The sequence below is a fragment of the Cimex lectularius genome, unplaced genomic scaffold (genome assembly GCF_000648675.2).
Source record: "Cimex lectularius strain Harlan isolate CLEC.00 unplaced genomic scaffold, Clec_2.1 scaffold319, whole genome shotgun sequence".
In the NCBI taxonomy this organism is placed as follows: domain Eukaryota; kingdom Metazoa; phylum Arthropoda; class Insecta; order Hemiptera; family Cimicidae; genus Cimex; species Cimex lectularius.
In genome coordinates, this window is record NW_019393047.1 from 216,013 (window position 1) to 240,512 (window position 24,500).

At 39.0% G+C, this 24,500-nt stretch overlaps 1 protein-coding gene across 4 annotated transcripts in view; it reads left to right on the plus strand.

The window, feature by feature from the left end:
* LOC106669086 (octopamine receptor Oamb) overlaps positions 1-24,500 on the plus strand; it is a 228,653-nt gene that overhangs the window by 167,149 nt on the left and 37,004 nt on the right. For all 4 annotated transcript variants that reach the window (XM_024229853.1, XM_024229854.1, XM_014398353.2 and 1 more), the window contains one exon: positions 165-466. In XM_024229853.1, the coding sequence (XP_024085621.1) occupies positions 165-466 (302 nt within the window). The remainder of the gene's footprint in view (positions 1-164; positions 467-24,500) is intronic.

Sequence of the window (24,500 nt, forward strand, 5' to 3'; positions counted from 1 at the left end):
ATGTTGATGTTTCGGATTTTCTGTGCCCCTTATTTATGCATTCTTCAACTTATTTATTTGCGTATAGAGTATGTAGTATAGGTTGTTATATACTTTCTAGGACTAACAACAATGTTTTTGCTTTGTTCATCTAGGTGTTTTATATTTTGTTTTCTCTGTTTCAGTTATAAAATGGAAATGGGCTGAAATTACGATGGGAGTGGGTGAGGTTGGTATGAACTCAACCGCCTGCTCCGCTTTGTTGGAGTCAGTAGAGTGGGAAGATCCGACGGCCATCTGCCTCCTGACCCTTCTGGGCGTCGTGGACCTGATGGTCATAGTCGGCAACTGCCTTGTCATCGCTGCTGTTTTTATATCCTCCAAGCTCAGATCCGTGACGAACCTGTTCATCGTGAGCCTCGCAGTCGCGGATCTGCTCGTAGGCCTCACCGTACTGCCGTTCAGCGCTGTCCGGGAAGTTTTCAAGGTAAGCGTCTCGACTTTGAAACGTCATGAAATCAAACACGAAAATTATTCAATTTTAAACAGCTCGGATATATATCGATAAAGCATTGGATTATACAGGAAAGTTTCCCGGTTAAAATGTTTAACGAGAACGTGTTTACACCGGGGAGAGCTATTCTTGGAACTTTGGATCGAACTCCATTCAGTACGTAGTGCCACTCTCGGTATATTTAGATAATAGATTTAGCCAAAATTATTTATCCTATTTTCTTGTTTATTTCTTGTCACAAGTTCACTCTTTTCTTGGCCAAAACATTTGATAAAAAAAGAACTTTTCCCAGCCTTCATTCAGTAGAGTTTTTAAGGTGAAATTAAACATTTATGTATAATGATAATAAAAAAATAAACAAAACGGAAACAACGTAAATAAATGAAAATTAGGTGTTTAACTAGGAATAAAGATTTAGTAAATAATAAATAATCTCTTTTAAAATGAAATTTAATTCTTAACGTTTGTAAACACTTTTGTAGTAACACAATTACTAAACGTAAATTTTAAGCACAGCGCGGTTTCTATTTTAAACCTAAATCTCTTTATGGAATTAATGGCATTTATGTTCATATGAGTTTTTCAAAGTTTTTCCCATTCGATGCGATCCGATTTTCATTTGGCTTTTCGGTGAGTTAAATATAATCAAGTTATTCCTGCTATAATTACTCTCGTATCTATTTTTCACAGATTCCTTTTTTGTATATATACAGATGTTAATTGACAATTCAATTGATTTAAATTAGTACGCCCATGCATATATATAAAAACCACAAATTCACTTTGACGCTTAATCATCCATCGACTTTTTATAACAGTTTGCGATCCACATAATTCAAATGACAGTCATGAAATTTAAACTTTTATCCGTTAATGACGGAATTATTTATTATTGCGTTATGTTTTGAAGTGTGTCCTCTTTGAAATTAATATTCCGCCCTTTTGTCGTGCATGAAAAGAAGGGAAGTACTCTTCAACCGGATTTGCTTATCATACACTGCCATCCAAGCAGCTCTTCCATTCAATACCTTCAATAAGAAGGTCTAAGCACTCTTGTTTACATAATCCGCAATTCAGTATAAAGAATATTGTATATCTTTTCCCAGTAAATATTTCAATCTTAAAAGGCTTTAGTTTCAACAGGCTTTGTTTTTACGTTTAAAGAAACCACTAGAAATATAAAGAACCACATTTATATGAGGTATTTATGCTGAAGATAAAAACTCGTCGTTGTTTTCGTTGACTTGGATTCTCCAAACTCGAAGCATTGGTTTCAGGCTGTGGAGGTGTCGAGAACAGGAGACAGGATCAGTGTTAGAAGAGAGGTGCCGTGACATCGGTGAATACGAGGGTTATGGTAGTTCTCATTTCCATGATGTCCAGCATGTGCTTTACTCATTTTAATGCAACATACTATTGCCTTATGTTCCTCAGCTCCCACAGATTTTGGCTTATTCACTCTATTATGGATTACGCTTCTTGTGAATCGTTGCCGATTTTTTGCCCGACCACAGTAGTTCAAAAACCAGTCCAAGTTTTTGTCAATCGTCAAAAGCTCTGCACTCGGCCCTTAGATGCCCTTCTCAGTTGAATTATTGGTAATGAGATTGTTCCATAACCCGCGTTATCGTCTTCCATATAGCTTCGAAGTCAGAATGAGCTGGATGTAGCGTAATTTGGGTGGAAAATTCAAATCGATTTTCATGACAGGATACAAATCTTTCAAATCTTTGATTCATTCCTTTTTATCTTCTCTTCTTCTTTGATTGATTTACCGGGTAGATTTCAGCAAGTACGACAACAGCGTAGGCTGCGAAAACCTTTGATTATCTTTCTTTGTTAACTTCATTTTTGGACATCCTGTATTTTTAAAAAAAATTTATTTAGTTAATTTAGAATTATTTAATTTACTAAAGGATTAGATTATTGTGAAGGACGACGATTTATCCTTATATTCCTCAGAGATGTGCTGATTAAAAAAATTATGTGTTTTTGTGTCCGGTTTCTATTATTTGGACAAAATACTGCTTATTGGGCGGAAATAAGTGAACAAGGGTGATTAAGGGGTGACGAATATACAAGTTTATTACCTCGCGATCGTCACAAAATTTAAATATAAGAAACATATTTTTAAATTTAGCGATTTAGTGGAAAATTTTTTCCTTAAAAATGCTACTTGGGCGGTAAAAGGTTATCCACCTTTGAAAAGAGTTAGGTTTACACCATCCGAGATGATCACTTAGGGTTGAACGAATATGCTAATGGCGGATTTTTCAATTATGGCGGTTTGAATTTCGTTAAAAATGATCCCTTCATTATCTCCTCATCGCAGGTCGGCAATTCCGTTTATGTATTCCTTTATCCTATTTTCCACTCATCGTCGTTTCAACCCTCTATCTAATCCAACGATAACGACACCCCAGTTAACTGCCCCTGCAGTAGTCCCATAGTTACATTTTATGTCGACCGGCTCGTTCCCTAGCAATTTTTGTGCCTTTTTAGTGTTCGTTTTTTGGAAAAAATAGTTCTACTCACTTACGTTTTAGACTTATTATTATTATTATATAAAAGCATTCCTACGGTTTATGTTGAGAGACGTGTTTCTATCTTCTGCTTTTTTTTAAATTAAATTTATTTATTAAAACTGGTCTTTTTTTTTTTTTTTTTTTTTTTTTTTGTGTGAGAGTCTCTCATGCTAACCACTCGGCTACCGCGGTCCCCTAAAAACTGGTCTTATTAGACCAACTATTAATTTTACAATAATATTATAGAATAAATAAATGTTTACATTCTTATAAACCTATTAGTAAAACAAGATGTACATTTCACTATTCACTATTCATTTTTAACTACACAAGTATGGCTTTGTTCTTTTTAATGTTCTGACCGTGTTTCGGTTATGCAAGAGTTTGGTCGCTTCCACATTCTCGTGCTGGCTGAGGCGAGCCTGGTGTTTGGCGGCGGATCTTTGTATTTCCGCCGTGACCTCAGGGATCTTAAGATTCCTACGTAAGTCCTTATTCCTTATGTACAAAGGTGCATTGACCATGTTACCTAAGATTTTATTTTGGAGGGTTGTATGATTTTGATATTGCTGTGTTTGGTACAACCCCATAGTTGAATACCATATGTCCACACACGCTATATAACTTGTTTCTGTAATAATATTTTATTTTGTATAGCAAGGTTGGCGCCAGGTCCTGTCAACCAGTATAGTTGTCTAACCTAACCTATTTCTGTCCTTTTTTTCTTCACGTATTCTTTCCATCTCAGATTCACAGATATTTAGCTGTGTTGCTGTATGGTATTGTAGTTACGTAGAATGTGAGCGACGGAACATGGTCCTCTTTTTTGTTTGTAAAGATTAGATGAACTGATTTATGCTGATTTAGCTTGATTTTTCATTTTTTGTCCTTTCGTTTATCTTATTATAACCATTTTGGAGGATTTTGGTTGAATGGGTGATAGTCGGTCCTGATACACCGATGGGTCATCTGCAAACGTTGAAATTTTTACTCCATCTATTTTCGGAAAATCACTGGTGTGTAATAAGAAAGAAGTCGACCTAATATGCTACCTTGTGGCTATCCTGCATTTATTGTTTTTAATTTTGAATATTGATCTTCTTGTTTGACTTTAAGCAGTCTGTCAGTTAGGTAGGAACTGATAATATCGACATATTGCTTTGGTAGCATCCCTTTTAGTTTATTGATGGGTCCTTCGTGCCAGACCTTGTCAAAAGTTTGTGAGACATCAAGGAAGATAGGAGAACAAATTTGTTTTCCTTCAAGATATTTTTCTATTACGTCCGTTACTCGGTGAATTTGGTCTATTGTTGAATGTCTTGTTCGGAATCCAAATTGGTGGTGACAGATGATTTTCCTTTTTTCTATTACAATGGGTTTTATTCGTTTTAATAATAAATTTTCGAAGAGTTTAGACACTGTTGGTAGTAGCGATATTGGTCTATATGATTTGATCTCGTTCGCCGGTTTTCCTGTTTTTTTTTTTTTATCATAATGACTTTTGCGAATTTCCAGATGCTGGGAACATATTTCAGTCTGATTGCAGCATTAAATAGGTATGTTAGGTTAACTATACCCTTTTTTGGCAATTGTTTTAGTATTTCTCCAGTGATAAGGTCATATCCTGGAGACTTTTTAGCAGGTAAATTTTTAATTTCTTGTGCTACTTCTTTAGGTGTAACTAGCTTTATATTTTCTTCTTGTGGAGTGGTTGTTACTTCAAGTAAGCTGCCATTGATGTTTTCATTTGGTTTGAAGAATTCAATTTCAACGAGGTAACTAACTTTTTCTCTGCTGTCTCTCGCCCATGTACCATCCTCTTTTTTAATGGAGGAATTTGGGCGATTGGTCTTTTAATTTTTTGTATTGCCTTCCACAGTGAGTAGACAGTGGCTTCTAGATAATTTCTGATTGAGTCGTCATGTAGTTTTTTTAGCTTCCGTTTAAGTTTTTGGGCCATACTATTAAGAATGTTTTTGTCTGCAGGGATTGTTGCCTTCTTCTCCTAGCCTTTCTTTTTCGATTTATTAGTTCTTTAATTTCCTTGGGGTAGTTGGAGCCAATTGTTTTATGCATAGTCAATATCTTCTGCCTGATGGTTATTATTTAATATTCGAACTCCGGATAGCTGACTGAAACGTCTGTGGGTAGAACTTCTTTTCCAAAATGCGAATAGTCACCCCATTTTTTATTCTAAGTGTTCTGGCCTTACAACAAAAAGAATTTCGATACCGAAATTGTTGACATGCAAGCTCGCGTTAAACTATGGTTTACAATGAGTTGATAAAAATGGCAATTTTTTTCTTCAAATTGTGTGAAAGTCTAACACGAATTCTAATTATGTCAAGCTGCAAATTGTAACAATTACTCATTTCGAACTTTCTCATGTCGACGCACGCCGACACGCGTGACACGTAATTACAAGGACTTCTTTATTTCACTTCACGAACTTTGCTCGTAAATTTCCCCTGATATTTGTTCAAAGTCATTCTCGCACAAGTCATTCCTGCGGTAATCTTCATCGAGTGATGGTTGGAATAGGCCACCGGCGGGGAGCGTGACCGCGATAAAAGATGGGCTCGCCGTGGCCGTTTTCGGGTCGTAAAATTTTTTTCAGCCCTCGAAAAGTTGATTTAAACGGGCAACGATGAGATAGTGTTCGTGACAATGAACTATTAGTGATCGTTTGCTATCAGCGCAATTTAACGATGCGACGTGCAATGCAGCGATTAACGGGCCCTACTTCAAAGTATCCTTAACGTCTTCTATCAATAGCAAAGAGCAAAACCACAGTTAATAAAATCTACAGATAAAAATTACATGTAAAAGTTACTAAATTTTTAAAGAACAAAATCAAGTAAATAAGCCGGTCATAGTTTTTAAATAATTTATAGGGGGCGTCGGTGGTCGCAACGTTTTAGGCGTTAACACTGCGCTCAGCACTGTGAGGTAAAGATAAAGTGTAAAGGTACATCCATGTATTCGAACCCGACATACTTAGAAAATGGCTTTATTTCAGAAACATTGGTACCTTGAGGGTTCATATAACCTCATAGTAGAAGCACCCTAAAAAAGCAACCACTTATTAATTTAAGTTACATACTTTGAAAGTGTTCGTCAATACAAAGCTACTTCAACTTAAATTAATATAATGCCTCACATTTAAATTCTTTTACAATTCAGTATACATTTGTGGGTTCATATACTGGCATTATGACCAAACAAGATAAGAAACACCAAATTTGATAAAAATGTCAGTGACAAATACATTTTTTTCGTTCCTGAAAGTTAATTTCTATAACTTTTCACAAGAATTATGATTCAGAATTTCCATTATAAGCATCTATCAAGTTGAATGGATTTAAATAAAATTCATTAAAAATGTTTTTGTTTTTTTAATCTACCAACTGATTGCTGTGCTACCGTTTAAACGTCTGGGAGGGTTTGTAGGAAAAGTAAAATGGGATGGAGTATTTTTTAATTAATTAGGGGGTGTTCGGCGATTTGGCAATATCTAGAAAATAGGGGGTATTCAGGTCGATGTGAATAGTTTAGTTTGTTACGTAAAAAAGACATTTAATATTGAATTGGAAAGATCAAATACGAGATAGTTTGGGGTTCTTTACTGTCTCGTACTGTTCTAGTCCATATGGATGGGAGGGTGCAGTGTGAAGTCTTTTTTTGTTCTGCACCATAAGTTTTGAATTACCGACTAGCTTTGTGACCATTTTTTAACTCTGTATACTGTCTTCACGTCAAGTGTGGGATTCCAGTTTTACCCTTTGTATTATTATAACGTACGTGGTTTGTCTTAGATATAATGATATTGCTGAGCAAGACCGGAGGAAATTTCATTTAAGGTGATAATCGTACGCTGAAATTGGTTTCGTTCTAAGTTTGCTCTGATTGAGTTGACAAGTTTAGTTCCATGTTTCTAGGTTAGGGAGGTGTTACTTGAGAATGTGGGAGGCGATGGCAGAACAGTTTTAAAAACGAGGATAGCCATGTCAACCTCAAATACAATATGGTTATAGGTTTGTGGTGAAGGGGCGGTCGGCAGTAATGCTGCCATTATACTTCCTTAAGGAACACCTACATGAGAATTAGGTAATAGGTGGAAGGAACTACTCTCTTATATATCCTCATCAGGTACAAATGCCCCGACCAAATGCATAAAAGGTGTCCAGGAACATACGTGTACGAACTGTTCATTTGAAAAGTGGTAAAGTATCTCTAGAAATAGGGATAAAAGAGGCGGCCACAAGGCCTTCTGCACCTAGGCCCCTGTTCTTTATAGCTCAAAGGCCAGCTTCATGTTGTTAATCAGCCTCCATAGCTTTGCCAGCGGCTTCTTAGTATAGGATCTTGCTTGCGGTTTTCCTTGTCCTAGCTGCAAGAACCTACACCTGTATAGACCTTCACAGAAACAAAGAATGTGTTCTGCGGTCTCTTCCTGGCAGTATCTGCACAGTGTTTCTTCTGTTTGTATTCCTATCCGGTGCATGTGCTTTCTTATGTGGCAATGTCCTGTCGGGAGTCCAACCAGAATCTTGGTTCATTTGCGGTTGCCTTCCAGTAATTCTTTTTTAAGTTTTGCGGATGGCCATTCTATGAATCTCTTCGCCCGCCTCATGCCTGTGGTATTGTTCCACGTTTTTGACTCATTAAGGATCCATTTTAAGATTTATCCTCTTTTGTGGCAGGATGCTGTTACGATAGGGGTCAGGACCCAGAGAGTCCATGTTGGCTCCCACTTTGGCCAACATTGACTCGGTGTGTGGTGGTGTGATGACTGCAACCATACTGGTGCTCAGGAAAAAGTTTAAGGGTGGTAATATGCCTTGCAGTTTGATAAGAATAAGCTTTTCGAGCACATTACCAATGATGAGAAGGAGGGTGATGGAGCCTTGATTCTAGGCTGTGGATGTGTCGTTTAAGGGAGGGGAGACTCTGAAAGATCAGTGTTAGTAGAGAGGATAAACGTGCCATGGGTCTTGGTTATGGTGTAAGAGTAAAGAGGTCAGCAGTGTAGATATTATGAAGGAGTAGTGCCAGGGTACCTTCTTGATTAACACCAATATAATATAAAAAGCGCAGATAACTATGAAATAATAAGTGGATGGAAGTATTCTCTTAGGTTTTCACGGTCGTACCCCGGTTATGTGATTGAAAGATGTCCAGGAAGACCGGTCCGTATTGCTTTAACTCCAGAGTGCCGGAGATAGTGTCTTCTGTAAGTCTAAAGCATAATAATAAAGTGGTTTGAACGCGTACCCTTACTTTTCACCGCTCTTGACTGGGAATGATTTAATTTGAATATTTTTCTGAACAAAATAGTCCCACAAAATCAATATGTTGATGGATATAAAATAAATTAAAATCATACGTCTTTATTCTGTCTAAAATGATATTGTTAGGGAGTGAACAAACCGTAACGTCTTGAAACATCAGTGCCGTGAATTTGTACCTGTTTTAGCCCGGGCGTTGTTCCTGAGTGATCAATAGTAAAGGAAAGAAGAAAAGAAAAAACAAAACAAGAAAGTAAATGGGATTCACAATCCCTACCGAAGAGATGTCCTCCCCTCTTTGAATAGGAGTTGGGGTGAGACGCAACAGCTTGGCCCCTAATGAATCCAACGGTCTAAATGCAAAGAACATTTCGCGAGTGAATTGTCTTTTGAAGCAGGCTTATCCTGCAACTCGGGTTCAAAAGGAGATTTACGACCCCGTTGGCGAGGACGAGGGCGAGGGGCGAAAAAGGTCTCCCGAGGAGAATCGTCTTAGTTTTCAAAGTGAATAACTTGTAATTAAGGATCTTTAGAGCCGGTCTTTGTTTCGAGACACGAGAATAGACATTATTGCTCTCTGCTGGATGTTTCGCCCATTGTCTATCGGATTGAGCAATTAATTTCATTAATATAATTCAACTGTGGAGTTTAATAGCAATCTAAAACACAAATCATTATTAAAAGTTTTAGGAACGTTTTTATCACGATGGTTCTATAAAATAAATATTAATGGAACAGACCACTCTCACATTTTAATAACTAACTGTAAAATCAATCTTTTAAGTTAACAACCGACAATGGTCTGTTCTCTTAGATACACAAATATGTTGTGCTTCTTCTTATTGTTTATAAGATAAATTTCTTGAATAGTTAAATTCGTTTTATGATTAAAAGAAAGAAGCATTGTACGGTTACATCGGCAGAGAACCTCTCACCTATCAAGAGCACTCGATAGATGGCCATCAGAGGATTTGAACCGTAGTAAAGGGATCATTATCCGATCTTATCCGATAGAAAATAGGCCATGCGAGGTTCTCAGATGGGCACTTACTTTTGGGCCAAAACCCGCGCTTGCACCGCGAGTGCGGTTACTGCTTTTCGTTTCTTATTTTCGGTGGACCCTCCCGCCGTGGGAAAGATACTCTGAACTCCTTCAAACAGTGGTGTTTGTCCGGTTACCGAACAGACTGGTCTAGAGGGTAACAGAAAAGAGGACGAGGCGGCTAAGGCTTTCATATACATAACCGTACATAACCCTAAGACACTAAAATTGCAATAAAAATGGCAGCGTCCGTACGTCAGAACTCAAAGAAGCTCCTGCGACTCAGAAGTCGATGGGTGGCCCTCGAGGATCTGATTCATAGAAGAGGGGGTCATCTTCTCCCGGTTAAGAATAAACTATACGAGGATGACATACGAAATGTTTTGTCCAAAGCCTGCAATTTTTCGGCATGTAGAGAAACAACCTTTGTTGCAGGATGTGTCTCACTTAATTGAATCCTATTCTTGGGTACATAGCTGTACGTAGAGACCGTGTAGAAATGCCATCCGATATGAGAATTTTGCTTGAGTACGTCAGCGAGTATCTGGGTCCTCTGTTCCAATTATTTTTAGAGGAAACGAGTCTGTTTTACTCTATACAAAATTGAACACTGGTAACTCGTCTTGTGTTTCTTTGTGTATATTGAGACTGAATGTATTTATTTGTGAGAATGTGTGTGGGTGCTTGACTACGCCGTAAGGATTGTCCGAGATAAGAATTCGGACCCCCCACGACGCTTCGTCGTCGTCGGTTAGACAGAATTTTTTCTTTTCGTCGTGTCATCCTCCTTGGCAATTTATAGCATTTATGCAAGTCGTGATTCGCTTTGGAGTTCATTTAATTTGTTTGATTTGTAGTATTATGAATTTTACCGTAGTCATCTCGACATCGCTCCGGTGGGTTTCCTGACACATCTGCGTATGAAGGTTTCCGTCCCGAATTTTCCTGTCTTTTCCCACCATTTTCCTCCTTACATCCCCTTTAGTCGGAATATCGTCACAGGAGGTGAGTGTTTTTAATTTTCATAATTTCTATTTTATTTTATTTTATTTCAATTTTAATATCCATACTATCCACTCAATCAGAGAGCTGCTGGCGGAATATTTAGTACCCCATCGACCCCCAATTAAATTAGTAATTTAATGTGTGTAGAGGGTAATGGAGGAATATCAAGACTCAGCTATCCTACTGAGTGTATGTGAATAAGAAAGAACGTATTTAAGAGTGGATGGGAGAGTGTACGGGTTTGGGTTGGGTGAATCTCGATTCTATTTGCGTTGGGAGCTGAAATAACCTAACTTTTGGTAACTCCGATCTGGCCCTCTGACGCTAAAATGCATTAAAAACACGATGAAAAGAAAGTGACAGCGTCGGTGGGTCGAATCGGCAGAGATAGAAATAGTCATCAAGAGCACTATCGATGGAGGCCCTCGAAGAATGTAACAGAGAATGAAGCAGGGTCATCCTCACCCGATTACGAAGAGGCCACGCGAGGTTGACAAACTGAACTTTTGGGCCATGCCTGAGTGTCAAATGTGTTTGGCACGTAGGGAAAATTTGCTCAATGCGTCCCACCTAGTTGAATGGTGCAATTCCTTGGCTCCGGAATGCCACCCAATATGAAAATTGTGCTTGAGCAGTGCAGCAAGTATTTGGGCCCCCAGTTCCGATTTTTGGACGAAGTAGGGTTGTTTTATTGTATATAGTACTGATATATGTATTGTTTTTGTCCACCAGTGTGTGTTGAGAGTGAATATATATTTTTGGCTGAAATGTACAGTGAGCCAGAGACGAACGCAGAATCGACCCTCAGTTAGATTAATTCATATGTGTAAAGGGTGATAGAGGAATATCGAGTACCCCGTGAATAATATTCACCATGAGTGAACGGTATAGGGAAAAATGTATTTAAGAATGAATGAGGTCTGAATGTGTTTGGGTTTGGTGAATGTCGATTACGTCGGGAGCTAAAATGACCTAGCTGCCGATATCCCTTGGTGCCCAACCTCGGTGCCTGGACGGAGAAGACTTAGGTCTTACCTCGGACTGCCTACATCCGTTGTGGGCGATTCTCGAGTCCTACCGGTAATTTCCTGTGGGCTCGATAAGCTCAACTCTGTATGCCGTGTTTGTCTTGTGTCGTGTACTTGCATGTGTCGATTTGACCTTCTATAAATCAGTAATCAACCCAATCAATCAAGTTCAAGTACTTAAGCGACTATGTGCGCAGCGTCAACATGCAATGGAGTTCTGAAGGGGGAGATCCCCCGACGGAACCCATAATAGACAAAGTAGTCAAAGCCCTCTCAGGCTCGGCAATAAGCCGCAGACCGCCTTGCCGTGAGACCCGCAGAGGCCGCACGGACAGGGTGGCGAGAGGGCGAGGGGCACGACTACGCAAAGAATACGCTGCCACACAGAATATGTACAAACACTGTCCCCGGAAGCTGGCCACGTTGGTGGAAGACGGCGACCTGCAAAGGCTCGCGGGAAATGGGCTGGAAGAAATGAACAGGCCCCCGGAGTCAGTAGCGTCGTTCTTTGAACGATTGTGGAACACCGGAGGGTCCGACGACGCGTACGAAGTGGTTGGCGACACCTCTCAGAGCTCTGCATTTGTATGCATAAGCGCGAAGGAGGTGCGAGAGGCCATGATGCACGTCGGCAAGAAGAAAAGCGGGGGTATGGATGGGATCCTTCGCAAGGACTTGTCGAGGGTAGCAGGTATGAGGGCTACCCTCGCAAAATTGTATACAATTCTGGCCACTTTTGGGCTCTGCCTCCGCAAGTGGCTAGAGAATAGGACCGTATTGATACCTAAGCTAAGTAAGGATCCTACTAGTCCAAGCGCATGGAGACCCATAACAATAGCCCCTATGATGGCTCTGCTGTACAGCAGTATTCTGCTGAAAAGGATATCGTGCGTGGCGAACCTCGATGTCAGACAGAAGGGCTTCGTCCCGATCAACGGGACCTTCGAGAACAGTTTCATCCTTGACGAGCTCATGCGAAGCATACGCAACGGAGCCCGTCGGGATGGACTGGTTTTAGCGCAGCTAGATGTGGAGAAGGCGTTTGACACTGTTCCACATCTAGAAATTAAGGAAGCCCTCCAAAGAATAGGTTGCCCGCACGAATTAGTGAAATCAGTCGTACTGTCTTACAGGGGATCGACGACGACAATCCCCACATCGGGGGGAGTGAGGAGGATCTCCATCGTCAGTGGGGTTAGGCAGGGCGACCCATTGTCGCCCTTGCTGTTCAACCTGGTGATGGACCCTTTAATTAAGGACCTGCAATCGGCGGCAGGCCAAGGAATTGACGATGCGCCCTCCGGTGTGCTAGCTTTCGCCGACGACCTCACGGTCGTGGCAAGTACACCTACGAGGGCGCGACATCTCATAGATAGAGCCTCCTCCTTCTTCGAGAGAGGAACATGGCGTTGAATGTGAGAGTGTCGTTGTGCCTCTATATGAGGCGCAACAAAGAGTCCTGGTGCGTGGACGATCCGTTGTTGGCTATAGGGGGAGCTAAGGTGCAGCATATTCCCGCCAACGGGTCGTTCACGTACCTCGGTGTCAAGTACACCCCTCTGACAGGACTCGACAACGCCTCCGTCCTCGAGGACTTTGAAAAATTGCTTGGCAGGGTATCCCGCTTGCGCCTGAAACCCAGCAAAAGTTGGACAGGAGATATTTGCTCCCGCGGAGGCTCTACCGTCTGGCCATAGACCCCCCCATCTATGACTCAGTTGCGTAAGTTTGATGCTGCCTTAAGGGTGTGGACGAAGGGCGTATTCCACATGTTACAGTCCACCCCGAACGGCTTCATCTATGCCTGTAACAAGGACGGAGGACTGGGGATCCCCAAACTGGCGAATGCGGTAAGTGTGGCGCACTTGTGGGCCGGGCTGGCACTTGTGGATATCCCCGACCCGTGGGTCAGGAAGGTTTATGAGCTGAACCGTGTCGGCAAGCGCCTGAACAAGGCGTATGCCCGGCTCGGTGTAGGCGAGTGGACAACCAACTACACGGCCCTGCATTCGTTAAAACGACGTCTTTATAAGGGTGAGCTCGACAATTGGGCGAGTCTGGGTGCCACGGGGCACGGAGTAAAGTGTTTTGCCGGCCACGCGGTGGGAAACCGATGGCTCTCTGACGATCGTCTGATCCGTCAGGAGTCCCGGTTTGTCCAGGCCATCCGCCTAAGGACCAACTCGATGGGAACGAGGGAGGCCATGAGGAGAGCAGACAATAGTTTGCCAGCCGAGTGTAGGATATGTGGGGCTGGCAACGAATCGCTCTCCCATGTGCTGTCCTCATGCCCATCGAGTAAGGAAAAGATTATAAAGCGTCACGACGAATTCGTCGAGGTCCTTGCCCCGGTCTCCGTGCTTCCGGGTATACAGTTAGTGTCGAGCTCCCCCTAAGGACCGACAATGGGCAAACACTGCGACCGGATTTAGTCCCCAATAATCAAGATGAAGTACATGTACTAGAGCGCTATGTAGCTCCAGGAGGGCCCTCCGCGACCTCGAAGTATCAAACCTCCCGAGGGTGCTCCTCACCATGTCACTGATCGCCCTGCGTTCTTCGCTGGCTATCGCGTGCGATCAAATGGACAGGGACAGACGCTTTATGCTACCTGTCAAACATGAGCCGGCCAGTGAGTTGCCACAACTGCTCCCCGGCGAAGACTGACCACGGCGACGAAGAAGGATACCACATCCGGACCTGAGGCGGCGTCGAAGGAGGAGCGGCCGTCTGAAGAGGACCACCAGGAACCCCGAGGACGACCCGAAGGAGGACGCCGCTGACGGAGGAAGAGTGCCCTGGGCATCCGCCCAGGTAATAATTCCATAAAGGAAAAAAAAGAAAAGTATTGTTGTAATAATTTATTATTCAATTTATTCTGCATAATTAAGAACCAGAGTGTTAAATAACATTCAAACAATCATGGACTGGACTATCGTTCACTGCTTTCTGTAGCTTTCAAGCTTGACTTAAACCTATTATTAATGTCATCAACGTTTAACTTCGAAAAGACTACAGGGTGGATTAAATTTGTCCGAAGGCCGGTATAAGTTATTTTCTAAAGGATGTTGTTTTATATAGTAAGGCATATTTTTTGTTAGAAAGGTCAAGAGGGGAGATATCAAGACAAATTGATTTCTTGTTTTCCGTCACTGCCTCCCTCGGGGCATGACACACTGGTTATAACAAAACAAGTGGGCAGATTCGAAATGGCCCCATGTAGCCGGGGTTTCCCAATTATCTGAAAGCGTTTTCCTTTAGAAAGAAAATAACTAAAAATATGTTTTGTATGATGATATATTCGTCTTATCAATAGAAACTGCTTGATAATAAAACTCTATATCTGATATCGTTTTTTCTTAGATGTTCTGACGTCAATTGATCAATTGACTACCAGTCACATTTCAACCTTTTTATGTTTGGATTGTAGTGCTACTCTTTGCAGAAATATATCATTAAAACCATGAGCGTATCATATTTTCTGTTCCTCATTTACCAACTCAGGGGTAATACAAAAAAATTTATTCCAATTTAGTTTTATTTGAAATTCTATTTTATAACAAACATCTCCAAATGTTTTAGTTCTTTGTTCAAAAACAACAGTAGCAATTAAAAAAAAATCATCATAGAAAACACATCTTTCATGACAAACTTCTCTAAATAAATCAATTGTACATATAATTTTTTCAATTCTGCAATTATAATCTACACAAAATCATTGTGAAAACTAACTGGTGCAAGGGGATTACAAACGGGACGGAAGTACGATCGATGACAATTATTTACAATCAACACCGGTTAAACTTTACCAGTCTGTTCGACAATTAAACACCATTGAAAAGTCATGAGAAACACGAACTTTTCAACATAATTTACCATCCGCTCTACTTGAATGTTTTAACCATTTCAGCGCTAATTTGCATTTATAATGTAAAACATAAAGATCAGTTTTAATGTTGCTTGCTGGTGATAATGTTGAACACTTTGGAATTACAAAGAATTATTAATGAACATGACTAATTCATCGGGTTTTCTTCGTAGATACTGTTTAATTTTGTGCCGTTAGTTAACTTTCTATAGAAATCGACTATTATTGAATTAATTTTGAAAAGTTACATTTCCTGTATTATAACTTGGAAAATTATGAGCTTTAGGACCCATAAAACATTGGCTTATGCGTTAGTTAAAATTTAATTTTGTGTATATTGTGCCGCGGGATACTGCCTCCCTACATTTGACTTCATCTCAACTTACACTGATTGTCACTGACTCTTGGGCTCTGCATCTGACTCCATCTCATCTGACACGGACTTACAATGACCCACGGAGCCTGCTCTAACTTGCATCTCATCTGACACTGTCTGACACTATTTCACGGTCTTTGCAACTGTCTACATCTCGACTGTCACAGACTCATGGTCTCTGCATCTGACTCCATCTCATCTGACACGGACTGACAATGACCCACGGAGCCTGCTCTAACTTACATCTCATCTGACACTGTCTGACACTATTTCACGGTCTTTGCAACTGTCTGCATCTCGACCATCACTGACTCTTGGTCTCTGCAGCTGTCTACATCTCATCTGACACACTCACGGTCTCTCCATCTCACTTCATCAGCTTTGAACGAGATCATAGGTCCCGGGCATTAGTGGCTAGGAGATGGTTCGGCAATATTTACAAATTATTTTAATTATTACTTTGTTTAACGGCTAATTACTTTATCGAAGCAAGTCTGCTCGCATCCCCTCCTTTGATTCGTCTTAAAGAAGTGGCAGTCGATTGGAAGATATGGTAGTCGGAAGGAGCAAGGTCAGGGTTAAAAAGTGTGGACTAGTAAAAAGTGAAATGTGTGGAGATAGTTGTACAATGATTGCCTTTTCCTCCCTTTCCTTCTACGGACACCAAACCCCTTTTTAGTACGATTGAATCGGATATGATTTCAACTTTTTTCCCGAGAAAAGACATGGCGATTCAAGAGAATGTGCTGAACAAATATTATATTTCATTTGATTATTTTAGTTTTGATGGATTATTTTGGATTTTGTTTACAGGTGAAATACCTCACTTCATTATTCAACTTAATGCTGAACTTATACTAACATACTTTCTTCTCTTCGTAACCTCTATAAGGGGCGATTCAATGTAAATTTGACAATCTGTTTTTTTTGTTTGAAACGCAAATCTTGTTCTATTCAAAACTTGTAGTGCCAGGCTAGAATTTTCTTGTACTGTTAATTCATTTTCAGCTACTCTTCAATAAACTTGCCATATTACAATTTAATAAACAAACAAAAGGGTAAGCATTTTAATAACTAACCAAATATATGGAGAAATACTTTTTATTGTATTCCTGTTTTGATAATTTCCTCGTGAACACGCCAGAATAACGTTGGATAAAAACTTAGCATTCTTACAACTGTCATGATAATTTTTTTCTCCACAACCCCTGTGTATAGTTTCAATCCTTATCTGGCTGAAAGATAGGTAAAACATTTTCCATCCTGTAGAGCTGTTCGAGATTGTGGCGTTATCCGTGCCAAGGGGTGGCAACAGGTGGTTAAGGAATCTCTAGCCTCCTGGGCTCCTTGATTCTTATTATCAATTCAAACTAGAAAAAAGCAGGGGATTTTTATGCTTAGTCGCTGCAGCATCTCTATTTTTATCGTCCAGTTGAAGCTCTAACCTGCACATAAGGTTCGTTTTGCATAATGCTCTACAATTCCGCTTCTCGGTCTTTTCTCGGAAATTTTATTTTTTGAAATATTACTAGACCCAATTTTATTACCATGCAGTTAAATATTTTCAGTTTTTTCTCTTTGCGCTTATCATACAAAAGGAATGAGTTTGCCCTTGCTTAATTTCAATCCGCACGGAACAGATTTCGATGAATAAATCTTACTTTTTTAAACCAATGCAGCCTAGTAATAATATGCAGCCTTTGTCATGCAACTTAGATTGAAGTGTTAAAAAACAAGAATTATTACCACCCAATTTGTATAACGCTCTTGATGTATCAATATGATAATATGAAACATCATCATAATTAAATTTGTAGCAAAACTTAAATAATGAGTCGGGCGTAAATAATAGGTTATTTGAGTTGGTAGGGTTTTTTAAATAAGCTAAAATCCGAGGACATTTCGGCAATGTTTGTGGCCCAAAACGTTTGCAGTCAAGTTTTAATAAAGATTGAGCAGAAACCCAGGAAGAAGCGGGTTGGGAGGCAAAGACAGGCCGAATCGAGATAATAGGGAGGACGAAGATGCTGTGGCTACGTCTTTAGGATTTTAACTGTTCTCGATATAATTTTCATATATTAATAATAAATAAAATCAGATCCCGCAAACTTCCTTTGCAACTTCCTATCAAGTTCAACATGTAGCGTAACCGACTTTGCCCTGTGGTCTTTCTAGACGTTTCCCAGTTGTTGGATTGCGTCTGGTATCAAGCTTCTGAAAATCAAATCCTTCCTTTCTATCACATTCTAACACAACCGAAAGCTCGACTTATCTGACCGTTTCTTCCCTGTTACCTACTGAACTTCAACATCTCTGATAATTTTATCCTCTTTGGTGGTCTCCAAGGGTACATCCAGCATATACACGGCAGATTACGTCAAAACTAACACACTGACCCATACCTTCAATGATGATACACCCTTTTTGTAAACTTCGATTGTCCTAGCACTTCGATACCTCTGATAGCACCTCCTTACCTTAGAATGATGGAACCGTAAATGGAGAATAAAAATAAATAAAACGTAAATTCTGAATTAAATTCCACTTCCGGCAGCAGATTAAACAGATTAAAGAAAAAGAGTGGAAAAATTACCCATTGGTATTACTTCATTGATACTAAAATATTGTCTGTTTAATTGATATTTGTGTCAATATCACTTTCACTATCATCACTATTACTTCCTAGGAGATCTCGGGGCCATTGTCTCTTCATTCGGCGAGGAGGGTTCGAGGGGTTCGTCGGGATACAAGATTTCTGATGTGCTGATTGGGAAGGTTTTGTGAAATTTGTGGCAACGGGAACTGATTTCATCTTGTATGAAAGGAATATGTGAGTCTGTATGTGTAGTTAAGTTCGATACAAATGGAGCATCTAGTATTTGTCGTAGGAAGGGCTGGGCAGTTTGAATGCGGCGGATGTTGAAATGTGCGGCCCCACACTTCCAGTCCTTAAGTCCATACCGGCGTAACTATGGTGATGTAAATCAGCCTTTTATTTTTGAGAAGTAAATTAGAATGTTTGTCAAGACGTCATGCAAGAGCTCTATATCGTGTCATAACCTGCTGACGTTTCAGTCGTGTGTGAGGATCCCACGTCAGGCGTTTGTACAGTTCGACGTACCACACCTTATGCGCAGTTGGAGGGGAATATTATTTAAGAAAACAAAGGGGGGAATCTTTTTACAGGTGAAGGTAATTTGGGTGCAGTTGTCTGTGTTAAATTTTATCCTTTTCTTTTTACACAAAGACTCTAGTACTGAGAGGTGATGTTGGTGGTTTCGAATGGAAATTACGAGGTCGGAGTTGCTAGAGAAAATTGCTGTATCCTCTGTCGTGAATGTAGAGGTTTCGATATATAATGGCATGTCAGTTGTGAACACCTGGTATAGTATAGGCCAGAACGCTACCTTGAGGAACAGCAGCATGGATAGGGAAATACGCAAAGAGGGAATGGCCTTCGATGTCTTGGAAAAATCGGTCAGTGTGGTATCTGTGCAGGATGAGATAATAGGTGGATGTAAGGTTGCCCTTGAGCATGAAGAGCAAGCCCGGGTGTCAAACTTTATCGAAAGCTTTTCGTCAAGAAAGGCCCCAGAAAGTACTTCCCATCTCAAGCTAGTAGAAAATAATGCCTACACGCGATAGCACTGTTGGACAATTGAATGACGATTGCGAAAACTAAAATATGGTCGGGGATTATATCATGTGCAGCAGGTCATGTAAAATACTGTACTAAAACAATGTTTGACATGGAATCCACATACACGACTTAAAATGGTAGGCCAAGGCGTCTAAACAACTGATAGGCATACGTTCAAAACTTACTATTCATAATATAAAAACACATTAATCAGTTCTTCTAGCTGCTATAGGGACTTACGGAATGGAACTTTACAGAACAGCTAAACAAATCAAAACTTAACAGGATCCTTCTAGTCAACAATCCTCTGTACGATCTCCGATGCTCATTTCTTTGTTAGTTACCATGCTTCGAATTATTTCGTCATTCCAACACATTCGGGACCACTTATGCTACTTCTACCCTCTAGGGTTAAGGAAGAGGCGTCGCTGGCCTCGCGACCAACTGCTCACGCAAAGCCATCCTGCAGTCATAGAGGTTCAGGTTGGTCATTGATGGTGACTCATGGTCACGCTTAACTAAGCAATAACCCGCTGTTATTAACCTAAGCAAAAACAACAATGCTACCTTATAAGACGCAATGTTAATATTAGAGAATAAATTCAAGTCGATTACTAAGTTTTAGAGGTTTTTATTTTCTTTAACCTTAACAATAATTTTTTCTGAAAGAAGTTAAAATTAAAAAAAAAAATCCAGTTTTCTTTCATGGAAAGGGGTTGGGGGCATAATTTTCGCCTGACAGCTTAAATACGAGACGCATTTATGAGATAATCCCCTCGTATAACTTGGCTCAACTTGGGAGTTTGCCGGGACTTAGAAACTAGAAAGACGGCTTCAAGTTGCTGAGACTTGCTTCGTGTAAACTTGCTTCTTGCCAGCCAGCATTTAAGTTGTAGTCAACGGACGTTTTAAACGTTTTCGATAGGAAAAAAAATCTTGGGCTCTGGTGGTCACTTTTATCACGATATGCATCAAAACATCCCTAAATATTAGTTTTCACAAATGCTTTAATGCATTAAACATTAAAAATAGGAAGTCATGATAGGTCAAGTGGTTAGCGTAGCGGCATATTGAACCAAAGGTCGGGGTTCGAATCCCGCTCGTGGCACTAGCTTTTTCATTTCAACCAAAACCTTAGATTAAAAATTGGATTAATTAAAATAATTAATATGGTCAATTATAACTACTAAATACATACAAATGGATCATATATAATGACTCTCAACACGACACACAAGAATGACACATCTACACAGAAAACAAACACTTTGAGCCCTGAAGATGATCTCAATAAAGATCGAAACGTTGGAACTATAAAGAAAATTTTTTTCTAAAACCTACGTCACACCAGACCGCATCTCACGATCTCCAAATAAACATTATATTTAATGCTTTCTCTGGATTTCCAGCAATATTATATTGTTTTTTTTTATATTATTAATATATAGTTCATATATTAAAGAAGATATTATTATTGAGTAATTAAAAGTAATGTGAGAACACAATATTTATTTGTATTTATGTTATTCTTGAATATCTTGCACATAATATAATGGTTATTTTTAGACGATTTTCTTTATATAAATGTTACTCTTGGAACCTTTTCTTCCAATGTTATTAAAGGGTTGAACGAGATTTTATTTGCCATGTCCCGAGGAAGAATCACTGCGCTTCTTTCGTCTGACGTTGATGAATTGCCTTTATCATCGGAAAACCGGCGGCTGCCGCTGATAACAGGGTACAGGAGCAGTCCAACACGGACAGATATAGACTTTTTCCATTAAAAAGAAAGCTTTTGAGATTAAAAATAAAGCCGGTAGATTATAATGAAAGCTCTCGTTTTAAGTTGTCCCGTAATTGTAAGTACTCGTGGCCAATAAAAAATAAAAAATTACATAAAAAGAACAAGGCTGAGATAAACTTCAATATGAAAATGATATGCAGTTTTTTTTAGCTGTTTTAAAATACATATCCGAATTTGAAAAGGGACAAGGCCGAGTGGAAATCCATAATAGATGAACAGGCAGAACGGGATGCGATCGTGCCTATTCTAGACAAAACCATCGGCCAATTATCGACCAAAATGGATCTGTCGATCAAAAGAAAATAGCCACTTATAGCCAAGTAAGGAAAAGTAGTTTCGTACACGCTAATAGAAACACGGCGATTATTTCAAATAACAAACCTGGTAGAATTGTTTCCTGCAATAAAAGAGACACAATTTACCTGCTATATTGTTTCGTAGTCTAAAATAGTACAATACTTATAAAATTTTATTTTGATGTACTGTTTCTGAGCATTACGATATGCTAGTCTAGGTTAGTTTTATACGTTAAACGCTGTTAGTAAAGTAATTCTTGTCATTGATCTAAAAACCCGTTGGGTGTTGGTGACGAGGGGTCAAATCACTTCTTTTATACTTTCAATTAAAAACTAGGGTCTATGCCTGAATTCGAACCCAGGATCGCTATTTTAACAAATACGAGTCGGACGCCATAATCACTCGGCCACCGCGATCCCCTTTGCCAAACTCTTTTCTCCGTCTTAAGTAATTTTCAATTTCTACAGTACACATTAAAACAAAAATTTAACATAGAACTAAAAATTCACACTTATCTACATAGTTGATACCCTTAAAAACCAAGGATAACGTGAAAAGAATAATACTGACCTTTTTTATTCTAACTTAGACGTCTACTGCACAAAAGGCAAAGCCCACAATTCTTAACATTTTTATCTTTTTAATATAAACTTTTCCCGTAGATCAAACATTCAAAGTAGAATCAAAAAGTCTAATTAACTATGGTCCTATTATCAGCAGTTTCGGAGTTATTCCACTTTTTCTGATTTTTTAAGATTTCACGACCTTGCTTCAAATAAACAATGATAACTCCAAAACTAAAACGTTTTTGACAAATCCGTTAATACCATTGAAAACTACGTTAAATTTTCAATGAGATGTGATCAATAACAAACTCGTAAACGTTGGTGAAATAAGTGTTTTAGTAGCGAGAACTCCGATTAAAAAAAAAAAAATATTTAGAAATCGTGAGATGCGGTCTGGTGTGATGTAGGTTTCAGAAAAACATTTTCTTTATCGTGCCAACGTTTAGATCTTTATTGAGAACATCTTCAGGGCTCAAAGTGTTTGTTTTCTGTGTAATTGTGTCATTCTTGTATGTCGTGTTGAGAGTCATTAAATATGATCCATTTGTATGTATTTAGTAGTTATAATTGACCATATTAATTATTTTAATTAATCCAACTTTTAATCTAAGGTTTTGGTTGAAATGAAACGGGAGGGATTCGAACCCTGACCTTTGGTTCAATATGCGGCTACGCTACCCACTTGACCTATCATGACTTCCTATTTTTAATGTGTGGTGATTAATGACCGTTAATCAATAATTATTCAGAAATCGTGAGATGCGGTCTGGTGTGATGAAGGTTTCAGAAAAAAGTGTTCTTTATCGTGACTCTCAACACGACACGAAAGACTGGCAGAATTACACAGAAGACAAACACTTTGAGCCCTGAAGATGATCTCAATTAAGATCGAAACGTTGGCACGATAAAGAAAATGTTTTTTGAAACCTACATCACACCAGACCGCATCTCACGATTGCTAAATAAATATCGATTAACGGTCACTAATCACCACACATTTTTTTTTAAGTTGAAAAACTTACTATGGTGATTCCAAACTATCCTTCCAAACGTAGAGACAAGGAAATTTCAGAATACGTACTTCACTTAATATCCTTTTTAGTAGAGTAATTTATTTTTTAATTACTCTTTTCAAAGATGAAGAAATGGATGGAGGAAAGGAGAAAACAGTGGCTGACGGATTGATACGGTGGAAAATTAAAAAAAAATTTAAGGAAATTTTCAATTTAAATTGGGCTCGGAACCGAAATAGTGCAAGTGGTTACTTATTTGTCAACACGACGTGCAACTTTGATTAAAGAATTATTGTATTATTATTCACCCAAATAAAAGAGTTGTAGGATTCAAAACTTTTTAGTTATCTATGGTATATCTTGTTAACACTATGGCTACTTTTTCTAATGAAGAATACGCTGATATACATCTTATGTACGCGTTTTGCGGGTTTAATGCGACGGCAGCGCGTCGAAAATTCATTGTGGAAGGGGGAGAGCATTTCGAATCAAACATAAAAAAAAGTTTAATAAGTTCATTCCAAATTTCATTGTTTTTTATTTTTTATTATTATTAATCTTTCCACCTTACCAATCCTTCAACCACGGTTTTTTCGTTTCCTTCATAAATTTCTCATCTTTAAAAAAGTAATTAAAAAAGAAAATGCACCACTAAAAAGGATATTAAATGAAGTAAGTTTTCTGAAATTTGCAGGTTTCTAGGTTTGGAAAGTTTAGGATCATCATAGTAGGTTTTTCAACATAGAATTTTTTTTTTCAAAGTTCTTCCTACTAAAAGACTTATTTCACGAACGTTTGCTAGTTGAGTATTGATTACGCCTTATTGGAAATTTAACGTAGTTTTAAATGGTATCAACGGATTTGTCCAAAACCATTTAGTTTTGGAGTTGTCATTGTTTATTTGAAGCGAGGTCGTCAAATCTTTAAAAATCAGAAAAAGTGGAACAACTACGAAACCGCTGAGATTTGGACTATAGTTAATTAGGATTTTGTGGTTCCATTTTGAATGTAGAATCTACGGGCAAAGTTTGTAACACGTATATATATATACATATATATATACAGGGTGAATTGCTACTCGTGCTACAAACTTCTCCAGTAGATTCTTCACCCTAAAATGAACAAAAAAGTTCATATTGTCCATGGTCCGATTCTCAACNGACCATGGACAATATGAACTTTTTTGTTCATTTTAGGGTGAAGAATCTACTGGAGAAGTTTGTAGCACGAGTAGCAATTCACCCTGTATATTAATATGTTTAGAGACCAACAAACAACTAATGTCTTCGCCGGACCTCTGTGTGTTTTTACCTCTTTTTCTCGTCTTCACATGCATTTTCCAATCCGCAGTCATTCGGGCGTCTCAATACGTTTATGACTCTCTGTTTTTATTGAAAAATAAGTCGATATCCTAATATGCTAGCTTCTCATTCGTACTTGAGTTGGTCATCTATAGAATGGACACAAAACATACAATATAAATATATACTTCACCTCCGTATACAAACATAGAAGTCAGGTCACAATCACGCCCCCGAGTTCTCGATATTCCTCG